At 50.5% G+C, this 13827-nt stretch overlaps 1 protein-coding gene across 3 annotated transcripts in view; it reads left to right on the top strand.

The window, feature by feature from the left end:
• LOC129020824 (rho guanine nucleotide exchange factor 18) overlaps positions 1-13827 on the top strand; it is a 74014-nt gene that overhangs the window by 39929 nt on the left and 20258 nt on the right. Inside the window, exons 2-7 of one of the 3 annotated variants that reach the window (XM_054465667.2) lie at positions 2387-2680; positions 3852-3964; positions 4111-4251; positions 6376-6626; positions 9206-9331; positions 12698-12815. In XM_054465667.2, coding sequence (XP_054321642.2) covers positions 2613-2680; positions 3852-3964; positions 4111-4251; positions 6376-6626; positions 9206-9331; positions 12698-12815 — 817 coding nt within the window. In that variant the 5' untranslated portion in view covers positions 2387-2612. Of the gene's footprint in view, positions 1-2285; positions 2681-3851; positions 3965-4110; positions 4252-6375; positions 6627-9205; positions 9332-12697; positions 12816-13827 lie in introns of those variants that run through there. The other 2 variants (XM_063658012.1, XM_054465665.2) reach the window with 2 other exon arrangements.

Consider the following 13827-nt stretch of genomic DNA (forward strand, 5'->3'; position numbering starts at 1 on the left):
GCAAGAATTCTTGACTCCTCTGCCAGAAAATCTCTAACACATACCCACCTGCACATTAACAATCACCTTCAATTTACAGCTAAATTAAAAGTTGCTCAGAGGCCGGCTACGGTGGCTCAAGCCTGTAATCCCGGCACTTTGGGAGGCCGAGGCGGGTGGATCACCTGAAGTCGCGAGTTCGAGACCAGCCTGACCAACATGGAGAAACTCCGTCTCTACTAAAAATACAAAATTAGCCAGGTGTGGTGGCACATGCCTGTAATCCCAGCTACTCGGGAGGCTGAGGCAGGAGAATCGCTTGAACCCGGGAGGCAGAGGTTGCGGTGAGCCGAGATCTCACCATTGCATTCCAGCCTGGGCAACAAAAGCGGAAATCCGTCTCAAGAAAAAAAAAAAAGTTGCTCAGAGAATGCTGAATCCTCTCCCAGGAGAGCTGCTGCGAGTACATTTTCCCTAGGGCAAGCTCTGCCCACCCCATGGTTTATAAATCCATGTTCCCAAGAAAGAGACTTCTAGCTGCTCTCTTCCTGTAACAGACAAGCCAATGGTGTGTCGGGACCTAGGAGCCAGGAGGCCACGGGACAGATCAGATTTCTTTTTTTTTTTTTTTTTGGTCAGATGGAGTCTCACTTTGTTGTCCAGGCTGGAGTGCGGTAGCATGATGTCAGCTCACGGCAACCTCTGCCTCCCGGGTTCAAGCGATTCTCCTGCCTCAGCCTCCTTAGTAGCTGGTTTTACAGGCATGTGCCACCACGCCCGGCTAATTTTGTATTTTTAGTAGAGATGGGGTTTCTCCATGTTGGCCAGGCTGGTCTCGAACTCCCGACCTCAGGTGATCCGCGCGCCTCGGCCTCCCAGAGTGCTGGGATTACAGGCATGAGCCACTGTGCCCGGCTGCCAGATTTCTTTTTAATGCTGCTCTTTGTCCTTACCTGGGCAAAGCTTTAAGATACAATTTTATAAAAATGTAAGAGTAAACTAGCCAAGTAGCCCATCTCAACTATGCTTGTCAAATAGGAGGGGAAAACTGAACCTAATGAATGATAGTTGAGTTTTATTTATTATTTATTTATTTTTGAGGCGGAGTCTCACTCTGTCGCCCAGGCTGGAGTGCAGTGGCGCAATCTCCGCTCACTGCAAACTCCGACTCCCGAATTCAAGCGATTCTGTGCCTCAGCCTCCCAAGTAGCTGAGATTACAGGCATCTGCCACCACGCCTTTCTAATTTTTTTTTTTTTTTTTTTTTTTTTTTTTTTTTTTTTAGTAGAGACGGGGTTTTCCTGGCCAGGCTGGTCTTGAACTCCTGACCTTGTGATCCACCCACCTCGGCCTCCCAAAGTGCTGAGATTACAGGCGTGAGCCACCGCACGCAGCCATAGTTGAGCTTTATTAAGAGTTGCATCTTGGGAGGCCCAAAGTAGGAGGACCGCTTGAAGCCAGGAGTTCAAGACCAGCCTGAGCAACAGGCTGGTAGAGCAACCCCCATCTCTCTACAAGAAAATATTTTTAAATTATACAGCACACCTGTAGTCCCAGCTACTCAGGAGACTGAGGCAGAAGGATTGCTTGAACCTAGGAGTTTAAGGCTGCTGTGAGCTATGGTCGGCCACTGCACTCCAGCCTGAGCTAGAGTGAGACTGTCTCTAAAAATAATAATAATTAATTTAAAAAGTTGCATCTTTCCATGAGTAGGTGAGCTTATCAGCGGACACATGTATCCTGTGATCTGAACCCTTAAATTAATGAACAGATGGGTGTAGACAGCCGTTTGCGGCCCCTGTTGATGTTGGGTTGGTTTATAATCACTGTATGGAACAGAATCGGAGCCTCGCGTCCACTCCGATGATAGAATTCTATTCGAGTGCTGATGACCAGGGGCGGCTAAACACCATGCCCTGCCATCTCTGGGTCTTGGAGTCACCCTAACATCTGATCTCAGATTAATTATCATCATGTGCGAGGTTTTGGCATGAAGCACGCCAGGCTCACAGTTTCATGATCTTAGACTATTTACAGCAAACTCAAACAGCTGACTTGCTTTTTACACCCTGCAAAGACCAAGGGAGAGAGCCTAGAGGGTTTTTATTTTTTTCTGTTTTATTCTATCGAAGCAGCAAATACTGCAATTTCCACAGTAAATGGTCACAGTGGGGACCAATATCCTGCCCTCCAGACCCGCTGCTTCAGCCAATACAGCAAGGGAAGACGCAGCTCTGTTTTCTAGAAGGATCCCACCGAGGCATAAAAACGGCGCAGCCCAGCCTGGCGCCGCGCCGGGTCCCGGAGCCCCGGGCGCGAACATGGGGAATGCGCACTCCAAAAGCGGGGACAGGCACGCCGCGCTCCCCGGCCGCCCCGAGCTGTCTTTTTATGGCTCTTTCCCCAGGAAATGGAGCGAGAACGTCTTCTTGGATAACGAGCTGCTGACCTCCAAGATCCTGTCCGTGCTGCGGCCTCAGTCGGAGCGGGGCTTCCGCGCCGGCGACCTCCGCTACCCGACCCACTTTCTCAGCACCAACTCTGTCCTTGCCTCTGTCACAGCCTCGCTCAAGGAGCACCCCCGGGGCACCCTCCTGTCCGATGGCAGCCCGGCCCTGTCCAGGAATGTCGGTATGACGGTCTCTCAGAAAGGGGGTCCCCAGCCAACACCGAGCCCGGCTGGCCCTGGGACGCAACTCGGGTAAGCCGGGGTCCCCTCTGTGCCCTCGGGTGGTTGGTGGCATTCCCCGGGGAGCTGTTGATAGCCTCTCCAGAGGGAGACCCCGACTTAGATCTGTGTGAATCCACAGCCCCCGTGCTAAGCAGAGAAATTCCCATTAACGCTTGCTTCCAGGATCCACTCCTTTTTTGCAAAAACGATGCGTCCCGGGTTGTATTCGGCCGCTGGTGGAGCCAGTTTGCTTAGTGCCCTCGAGGGATCCTTGGACTTGCTCCTTAGGCCGGGCTCCTTACTTACTCAAGGCGATGCTCAAAGTCCTGCTGGGTGTGTGTGGAGGCGGCGTCCCATTATCTGTGCCTTACCTCGTTTTATAGGACTTCAAAGTGGTTCCCTTGATAATGCCTGCAGCGGTGTCCGGGTAGAAAGTGATGCTAGAAGCTGATATGTTTGTGGTGACTATTCCATGAGTTCGTGGGAAAGGGAATAGATTATCATTTTCCTCTGAGTAAGGACTGCCCTCCCACCTTGACGATGAAACCATTTCCACTGAACTCCTGGTAGACAGAATCCCAGGGGCCCCCAGTGGGCTCCGGTGGTCTATCAAGGAAGCTGCAATCCACACCCCGTTAGAACGTAACTAAACATTAAAGGAAGTTACTGTGGAAGAAATCCTGATGTGACATTGACAGATAATCTCCCCTATCTCCCCTCCCCGACCACTCTTTTTTTTTTTTTTTTTCTTTAGACAGAGTCTCACTCTGTTGCCCAGGCTGGAGTTCAGTGGCACAATCTCGACTCACTGCAACCTCCACCTCCCAGATTCAAGTGATTCCCCTGCCTCAGCCTCCCAAGTAGCCGGGATTACAGGCACCTGCCACCACGCCCGGCTAATTTTTGTATTTTTAGCATGGATTTTGCCATGTTGGGCGAGCTGGTCTCGAACTCCTGACCTTGGGTGATCCGCCTGGCTTCAGCCTCCCAAAGTCTGGGATTACAGGCATGAGACACCGCACCTGGCAAATCTCCCAATTTTTAAAAATGATCTGTAGACAAAGTTGAGGCTTCTGTGAAAATGTGGAGAGTTCTCAGAGAGTATGGAGTCGGATGGAGTCACCAATGTGCCTTTGTTGCATGAGGTCGTGTGTGTTTAATTCACTTTTCTAAAACAATTGTTTTTATTGTTTGCACTCAGACCAATCACAAGAGAGATGGATGAAGCCGATTCTGCATTTTTAAAATTTAAGCAGACAGCTGATGACTCTCTGTCCCTTACATCTCCGAACACTGAGTCCATTTTTGTAGAAGGTATGGTCATCTCCGCTCTCTCGCGGCTGCCACACAGTTCCTGTCTCTCCTGGGAAGAGCTGGGGCTCGTGTCTGCATGTCTACCGGAGGGAATCGGGGTGGCGTGGCTCTGGGCCCCCAGCAGCCACACCTCGCTCTTCCCTCAGATCCCTACGCCGCCTCACTGAGGAGTGAGATTGACTCAGACGGCCACGAGTTTGAAGCTGAGTCCTGGAGCCTCGCTGTGGATCCAGCCTATGCCAAGAAGCAAAAGAGGGAGGTGGTGAAAAGACAAGATGTCCTTTACGGTGAGGAGTCCACAGCCCTGTGCCACCACACCAGCCCTCCACTCTCTTCTCTGCTCCCTCCCTTCCTCCCTCCCTTCCTTCCTTATCTTTGTCTTTCTCTCTTTCTTTCTCTCTTTCCTTCTCTCTTTTGTTCTCTTTCTCTCTTTCTTTTTTTTCTTTTTTGAGACAGAGTCTCTCTCTATTGCCCAGGCTGGAGTACAGTGGGACAATCAGAGCTCACTGCAGCCTCGACCTGGGCTCAAGCAATCCTCCCACCTCAGCCTCCCTACTAGCTGGGACCACAGGCATGGGCCACTACACCTGGTGAATTTTTTTATTTTCTGTAGAGACGGGGGTCTCACCATGTTGCCCAGGCTGGTCTCAATCTCCTGAGCTCAAGTGACCCACCTGCCTGGGCCTCCCAAAGTATTGGGATTATAGGCGTGAGCGACAGTGCTTGGCCTCTCTTTGTCTTTCTCTGTCTTTCTCTCTCCTCTTTTGGTGCAGCCCTGCCTCCCATGCCAGGGAAGAGACTGTCGGAGAGGATTTTGTTAGAATACGTCCCTGTGGACGTGTCTGGCTGAATGCTCAGGTCTGGCTGCTTCTTCCGTTGTTGGTGGCTGTCTTAGCCTGTATAGGCGGCTCTCATAGAACACCATACACAGGGTAGCTTAGAAGCCACGGAAGTTTATTGCTCACAGTTCTAGAGGCTGGGACGTCTAAGATCAAGGCGGCGGCAGACTTAGTGTCTATGGAGGCCCCATTTCCTGGCTTCCTGATGGTGGCATCTGGCTGTGTCCTCACAAGGTCTTCATGGTCTTTCTCAGGTCCTTTTTTTTTTTTTTTTTGAGACAGGATCTCACTCTGTCACCCAGGCTGGATGCAATGATGCAGTCTCAGCTCACTGCAACCTCTGCCTCCCAGGTTCAAGCAATTGTCCTGCCTCAGCCTCCCGAGTAGCTGAGATGATGGTGCCTGCCACCATGCCCAGCTAATTTTTTTTTTTTTTTTTTTTTTTTGAGACAGAGTCTTACTCTGTCGCCCAGGCTGGAGTGCAGTGGTTCCATCTTGGCCCACCTCCATCTCCCGGATTCAAGCAATTCTCCTGCCTCAGCCTCTCGAATAGCTGGGATTACAGGTGCCCACTGCCACGCCCAGCTAATTTTTGTATTTTTAGTAGAGGCGGTGTTTCACCATGTTGGTCAGGCTAGTCTCGGACTCCTGGCCTCGTGATCCGCCCACCTTGGCCTCTCAAAATGCTAGGATTACAGGCGTCAGCCACTGTGCCCGGCCATGCCTGGCTAATTTTTTTATTTTTTGGTAGAGACAAGGTTTCACTGTGTTGGCCAGGCTAGTCTCGAACTCCTGACCCCAAGTGATCTGCTCACCTCGGCCTCCCAGAGTGCTAGGATTACAGGCATGAGCCACCACCCTTGGCCCTCAGGTCCTTTTCCTAAGGGCACCAGCCCCCGTGAGGTTCTCTCTCCTTAGGACCTCATCACCTTCCAAGGGTGTATCACCTCCTGATACTATCACCTTGGGGGTTCGAATTTCGACATATGAATTTTGGGGGACGCAAACATCTTGTTCATTGCAGTCTAGGTCTGGTCAGGGACACACACAGATGTGATGTATGAGTTTTAACAGCCACAGGAGTGTTCCTCAGAACACTCTTCTTCCTAAAAACAGACCTGATAGCAGGGCATGGTGGTACGCACCTGTAATCCCAGCTACTCAGGAGGCCGAGGCAGGAGAATCGCTTGAACCCAGGAGGCGGAGGTTACAGTGAGCTGAGATTGTGCCACTGCACTCCAGCCTGGGCAACAGAGCAAGACTCCATCTCAAAGAAAAAAAAAAAAAAACACGGACTTAAAATGTCGTCCGTTGGGTTGATAGTGGGCGCAAAACCCTCCTGTGATGGGGAGGCCCAGGGCTCTCTCCTTCCCCTGCTCCTTCAGGCTGTGACCCCCCGCAGTACTCTAAACCCTGGATACCCTGGAAGTAAGAAAGATCCCAAAGGCGCAAGGTCTTATTCAGAGAACTGTCAGAAGCCAGTTCAGCACGTGAAGGGCAGGCAGCACCCGCGACTGCCCAGCGGGGTCATGGAGCCAGCATGGCTAAGTCCTGCCATCTGTGTCCCTGCAGAGCTGATGCAGACGGAGGTGCACCACGTGCGGACGCTCAAGATCATGCTGAAGGTGTACTCCAGGGCCCTGCAGGAGGAGCTGCAGTTCAGCAGCAAGGCCATTGGCCGCCTCTTCCCATGCGCTGACGACCTGCTGGAGACGCACAGCCACTTCCTCGCTCGGCTCAAGGAACGCCGCCAGGAGTCCCTGGAGGAGGGCAGCGACCGGAATTATGTCATCCAGAAAATCGGTGACCTCCTGGTTCAGCAGGTGGGTGCAGCCGTGTTCATCTCAACAGTCTTCAAAGCCTCTGCCTTGTCTCTGTTCCTTTCTTCTTTTTTTCTGAGATAGGGTCTTGCTGTGTTGCCCAGGCTGGAGTGCAGTGGTGCAGTCACAGCTCAATGCAGCCTCAACCTCTCAGGCTCAGGTGATCCTCCCACCTCAGCCTCCCAAGTAGCTGGGACTACAGCTATGCGCCACCATACCCGGCTAAATTTTATTTTTTGTAGAGATGAGGTCTCACTCTATGGCCCAGGCTGGTCTTGAACTCCTGAGCTCAAGTGATCCTCCTGCCTCAGCCTTCCACGTAGCTGGGACTCCAAGGAACACCATGCCTGGCTAATTTTTTATTTTTTGAAGAGTTGGGATCTTGCTTTGTTGCCCAGGCTAGTCTCAAATTCCTGGCTTAAGCAATCCCCCTGCCTCGGCATCCCAAAGTGCAGGGATCACAGGCATGAGCCATTGTGCCAACCTGTTCCTTTCAATAATAAAACGAGAGTGGCCCCTGAGGACACACAGTTCTGGGCCCCTTACAGCGATGCCTGCAGTTCATATTCTAGAAACACAGAGACCTAAATTAGCCAGTGTCCCTGGCTGAACACTAATCAATGTTACGTTCTTCTGTGCTCTTATTTGGTTGGTTGGTTTTTGTTTTTTGGTTCAAATCACTTATGCTTTCAACCGTTCAAAGCATACCTGTTGACTGAGTGCAGTGGCCCACACCTGTAATCCCAGCACTTTGGGAGGCCAAGCAGGTGAATTGCTTGAGTCCAGGAGTTCCAGACCAGCCTGGGCAACATAGCAAGACCCCGTATCTACAAAACATGAAAATAAATTAGCCAGCTGTGGTGGTGTATAGCTGTAGTCCCAGCTACTCAGGAGGCTGAGGTGGGAGGATCACTTGAGCTTGGGAGGTCAAGGCTGCAATGAGCTATGATCATGCCACTGCCCTCCAGCCTGGGCAGCAGAGCAAGACCCCATCTCGGGGGCGGGAGAAAGCATACCTGTGAACCAGCACCATCCGTGGTAATGGTATTAACCCCAAATGATCACCCTAGGCCAAGATTTACCCAGGGGAGCTGTGCCCCTCATGTGACCTCAGACTATTTGCTCGAAGCATCTTGGGCCAGCTAATTAGAAGAACATTCCTTTTGCTTTTTATGTTTCTTTTTTTGAGACGAAGTCTCGCTTTGTCGCCCAGGCTGGAGTGCAGTGGCGCAATGTCGGCTCACTGCAACCTGCACCTCCCAGGTTCAAGCAATTCTCATGCCTCAGCCTCCCGAGTAGCTGGGATGACAGGCGCCTGCCACCACACCTGGCTAATTTTTTTTGTATTTTTAGTAGAGACAGGGTTTCACCATGTTGGCCAGGCTGGTCTCGAACTCTTGACCTCAGGTGATCCGCCTGCCTCAGTCTCCCAAACTGCTGGGATTACGTGTGTGAGCCACTGTGCCTGGCTTGCTTTTTATGTTTCTAACGTCCTTTGGCTGAAATTTACTTTTTTTCTCAGCTCTTAGGAAGTTTTACAGCATCTGTGATGTAGCAAAGCCCCAAAGCAGAAGGTTTTTTTATTTTACCTTTATGATACCTTGCGAGTAGACACCCCAAACTGAAGCATTTCTCTGTTTGAGGACATATTAGAAAATGGAACTGCAGCTGGGTGCTGTGGTTCACACCTCTAACCCCAACACTTTGGGAGGCTGAGGGGGGTGGATCACTTGAGGTTATGAGTTCAAGGCCAGCCTGACCAACGTGGTCAGGTTAGCCAGGTGTGGTGGCGGCACCTGTAATCCCAACTACTCAGGAGGCTGTGGCAGGAGAATTGCTCAAACCCGGAAGGCAGAGGTTGCAGTGAGCCGAGATTGCACCACTGCATTCCAGCCTGAGCCACAGAGCAAGATGCTGTCTCTAAAAAAAATAAAAGAAAGAAAATGGAATTGCAAATAAATCTAATATTTATTTTAGCAGAGTCAGACGAATTAGATGAAAATATACTTTGGCTGGCCAGGCGCTGTGGCTCACGCCTATAATCCCAGCACTTTGGGAAGCTGAGGTGGGTGGATCAAGAGGTCAAGAGTTCGAGACCAGCCTGACCGACATGGTGAAACCTGGTCTCTACTAAAAATACAAAAATTAGCCAGGCATGGTGGCGTGCACCTGTAATCTCAGCTACTCAGGAGGCTGAGGCAGGAGAATCGCTTGACCCCGGGAGGTGGAGGTTGCAGTGAGCCAAGATCACGCCACTGCACTCCAGCCTGGGTAACAGAGTGAGACTCTGTCTAAAAAAAAATTAGCTGGGCGTGGTGGCGGCACCTGTAATCCCAGCTACTCGGGAGGCTACAGCAGGAGCATTGTTTGAACCCAGGAGGCGGAGGTTGCAGTGAGCCAAGATCGCGCCATTGCACTTCAGCCTGAGCCACAGAGCAAGATGCTGTCTCAGAAAAAAAAAGAAAGAAAGAAAATGGAATTGCAAATAAATCTAATATTTATTTTAGCAGACTCAGACGAATTAGATGAAAATATACTTTGGCAGTTTTCGTGTTTAATTAACATTTCCATTCTTTTATCAGTTTTCAGGTGAAAATGGGGAGAGAATGAAAGAAAAGTACGGTGTGTTTTGTAGTGGCCACAATGAAGCTGTTAGTCATTACAAGTTGCTGCTTCAGCAAAACAAGAAATTTCAGAACTTGATCAAGGTAAAAACAAATTTTTTTTTAATCAAAAACTTATATTCTGGCCAGGCGCAGTAGCTCACGCCTGTAATCCCAGCACTTTGGGAGACTAAGGCGGGCGGATCATGAGGTCAGGAGATCGAGACCATCCTGGCCAACATGGTGAAACCCCGTCTCTATTAAAATACAAAAAATTAGCCGGGCATGGTGGCACACACCTGTAATCCCAGCTATTTGGGAGGCTGAGGCAGAGGAATTGCTTGAACCCAGGAAGCGAACGTTACAGTGAGCCAAGATCATGCCACTGCCACTGCACTCCAGCCTGGCAACAGAGCAAGAATCTGTCTCAAAAAAACAAAAACAAAAACAAAACAAACAAAAAAAAACTTACATTCTTCACTGTGGGGTTTTTCCACAGAATTGTAGAGTCTTGGGACTTGGGAATTATAAGGCATCTGTTATGTAGCAGTGATTTTCAAGGTTTGGTTTGGGTTTTAACTACAACCCCATTCAGAACACATCAGTGAAATCTTACGTAGAATCTTGAGATGTAAAATAAAGCAGGCCAGATGCAATGCCTCACACCTGTAAATCCAGCACTTCGGGAGGCCAGGGCAGGAGGATCGCTTGAGGCCAGTAGTTCAAGACCAGCCTGGGCAACATAGCAAGATCCTGTCTCTACAAAAAATTTAAAAATTAGCCAGGCATGATGGTGCACACCTGTAACCCCAGCTACTCCAGCAGCTAAGGAGGGAAAATCAGTTAAGCCCAGGAGTTTAAGACCAGCCTGGGCAATATAGCAAGATCCCATCTCTATTATATAAAATACATATATATACACACACACATATTAACAAAATCAATCAAAGAAAGCATATCTAGACTTTGTTCCTTGCCAGGCCACAGGGGCCCCTGAGAGACCCCTGCAGCCCTCAGCATGGGACCTGCTGACCATCACTTTGTGTCATCACTGTTTGGATGACACAAAGGATCGTTTGAAGGGGCTGCCCTGCCCCAGGAACTGGCCCTCCAGAGCTGGCCTGTTTTGCCTTGGGGCTGCCGTCTGTCTTAAGGAGGGTTACTCCAGCTGGGCACGGTGGCTCACACCTATAATCCCTGTAACTTTGGGAGGCCAAGGCGGGAAGATCACCTGAGGTCAGGAGTTCGATACCAGCCTGCCCAACATGGTGAAACCCCGTCTTTACTAAAAATACAAAAAAATTAGCCAGGCGTGGTAACACACTCCTGTAATCCCACCTACTCGGGAGGCTGAAGCAGGAGAATCACTTGAACCTGGGAGGCAGAAGTTGCAGTGAGCTGAGATCACACCACTGCACTCCAGCCTGGGCAACAAGAGCAAAACTCCATCTCAAAAAAATACAAAATAAAAAAAGGAGGGTTACTCCAAACGTTTGTCCCTTTGCTGGTCTGTGTTCGTCCCTGGAGCATGTAGAATGATCTTCCTTCCTCCTTTGTGTGAGCGTGGGTAGGTGCTTGAAGCCCAGCTGGAGTCAGCCAAGTCAAGGGAGACCCAACCTCCCGCGTCCTAGAAACCACACTTGGATGATGGCTAGTTGGTTCTATCAACATTCACCTCTTTAGAGGCCCTAACACTGCTGATTCCACAAGAGCTGCATCACCTGTGGCCTGGCTAGGACTTGGTTCTGCAGTGGCATTCTACACCCAGTGGTCCAAAGTTAGGAGTGACATGCATTTAAACTTCATTGCATTATAGGTAGGTGGGAAAGGGAGAGGATCGTTTTGGAGCCGCAGTTCCTCGAAGCCAGGAGGGGGATTCCAATATAACCTCTGTCCATGGACTCTTGCAAATCCCACAGCAGCTCTGGGCCTCTTTAGTGGCTCTTTGCAAATGCTAGCATCCCTAAAATGCATACAAGAGCAGCGGGAGCAAACAAGCAGAAAATGTGCTATGCTCCCGAGAGAGTGTCAGGTGACCCCTTTTGGTTCTTAGCCAGAGGTGAGCATCAGAAAGCGTCCAGGCTGGGCGCAGTGGCTCACGCTTGGAATCCCAGCACTTTTGGGGAGGCCAAGGCGGGCGGATTACTTGAGCCTAGGAGTTTGAGACCAGCCTGGGGAATATGGCGAAACCTCATCTCTACTAACTACAAAAATTAGCCAGGTGTGGTGGCGCACACCTGTAATCCCAGCTACTCGGAGGCTGAGACAGGAGAATCGCTTAAACTCGGGAGGCGGAGGTTGCAGTGAGCTGAGATCACACCCAGGGACCCATTCAAAAGGCACATGCCCACTCTAGTTCTGGGGGGTTCCAGGAGTCATGGGTTAGGGGGTGTGTGTTCATGTTGACATCGTGTGTGTGGACAGCTTGACAGATGATTTCCATAACAACCCCCTGGCTGGTTCTCATTTCTTTCATTTTTTTAGAGTCAGGGTCTTGCTCTGTCGCCCAGGCTGGAGTGCAGTGGAAGAATCATGGCTCACTGCAGCCTCAAACTCCTGGGCTCAAGCAAAACCTCCTGTCTCTGCTTCCTGAGTAGCTGGGACTACAGGAGTGTGCCACCATGCCCAGCTAATATTTTCATTTTTTGTAGAGATGACGTCTTGCTGTGTTGCCCAGGCTTGTCTCAAACTCCTGGTCTCAAGCGTTCCTCCTACCTTGGCCTCCCAAAATGCTGAGATTACAGGCACGAACAACCACATCTGGCCTTTGGTGGCCTTTGTGTATACAGCAGGTGATCCCTGCTTTCAGGTATCTCGTGTCTATCTCCTCCAAAGTGGCAAAGGAAAGGTCCTGGTGAGCTGAGAAAGGAAGGAGCCCCCAGCCTTGGCAGCCGATTGTTGACGAATTGGGCAGGAGCCGAGATGTTAATGCAGGATCTTGCTGTCCATTTCCGAGATGTTAATACGGGATCTTGCTGTCCATTTCCGAGCTGTTAATGTGGGATCTCGCTTTCTGTTTCTGAGATGTTAATACAGGCTCTTGCTGTCCATTTCCGAGATGTTAATATGGGATCTTGCTTTCTGTTTCCGTTTCTGAGATGTTAATACGGGATCTTGCTTTCCATTTCCGAGATGTTAATACGGGATCTTGCTTTCCATTTCCGCGATGTTAATGCAGGATCTTGCTGTCCGTTTCCGTGATGTTAATGCGGGATGTTGCTGTCCGTTTCCGAGATGTTAATGTGGGATCTTGCTGTCCGTTTCAGAGATGTTAATGCAGGATCTTGCTGTCCGTTTCCGAGATGTTAATGCGGATCTTGCTGTCCGTTTCCGAGATGTTAATGCGAGATCTTGCTGTCCGTTTCCGAGATGTTAATGCGGGATCTTGCTGTCCGTTTCCGAGACGTCAATGCGGGATCTTGCTGTCCGTTTCCGAGACGTTAATGCAGGATCTTGCTTTCTGTTTCCTAGAAAATTGGCAACTTCGCCATTGTGCGGCGGCTTGGCGTGCAGGAGTGCATTCTCCTGGTTACGCAACGCATAACCAAATACCCAGTGCTGGTGGAGCGCATCATCCAGAACACGGAAGGTAGGCCTTCTCCCCACTGCCCCGCCTGCCTGTGCTGCTGCAGCACGGGGCTCTCTCCGTGTACCTACTCCCTATTTGAGCAGCAAACTGGATAAATTCCCTTTGAAATCCACTTTGCTGGGTGCTGGGGTTCCTTTTTTTTTTTTTTTTAAGAGACAGAGTCTCACCCTGTTGCCCAGGCTGGAGTGTAGTGGTGAAATCTTAGCTCATTGCAGCCTCCAACTCCAGGGCTCAAGTTATCCTCCTACCTCAGCCTCCCAAGCACCTAGGACTACAGGCATACGCCACTTCAAGCAGTTATTATTATTTTTTTTTTTTGTAGAGATGGGGTCTCGCTGTGTTGCCCAGGCTGGTCTAGAACTCCTGGGTTCAAGTGATCCTCCCACCTCGGTCTCTCCAAAGTGCTGGGATCACAGGCATGAGCCATCACATCTGGCCTGGGTTTTTTTGTTTGTTTTGTTTTGTTTTGAGACAGTCTTGCTCTGTTCCTCAGGCTGGAGTGCAGAGGCACGATCTCAGCTCACTGCAACCTCCGCTTCCCAGGTTCAAGCAATTCTCCTGCCTCAGCCTCCCGAGTAGCTGGGACTACAGGCACCAGCCACCACACCTAGCTAATTTTGATATTTGTAGTAGAGATGGGGATTCACCATGTTGATCAGGCTGGTCTTAAACTCCTGGCCTCAAATGATCCGCCCACTTTGGCCTCCCAAAGTGCTGGGATTACAGGCGTGAGCCACTGTGCTGCCCCGAGTCTGGCCTGGGGTTTTTGATACAAGAAAGATGGGGTGGTCAGCACCAGGAAAGCAGGAGCCAGTCTTATTTGCCAACTGTTTCCCCCAGCCCCTAGCACAGGCTGGGCCACCGCAGGCCCTCAGTGTCAGTGTCTGTGGAAAGGATGAATGCATGGAGATGGTGCCCTGGTGGTTCAAACAGACCCAGAGATGGCCTCTGTGTCACATGACCAGGGCTGAGCAAGGGATGTGTCTGGAGCCAGGGAGGCAGAGAAGGGCGG

The sequence above is a fragment of the Pongo pygmaeus genome, chromosome 20 (assembly GCF_028885625.2).
Source record: "Pongo pygmaeus isolate AG05252 chromosome 20, NHGRI_mPonPyg2-v2.0_pri, whole genome shotgun sequence".
Lineage (NCBI taxonomy): Eukaryota > Metazoa > Chordata > Mammalia > Primates > Hominidae > Pongo > Pongo pygmaeus.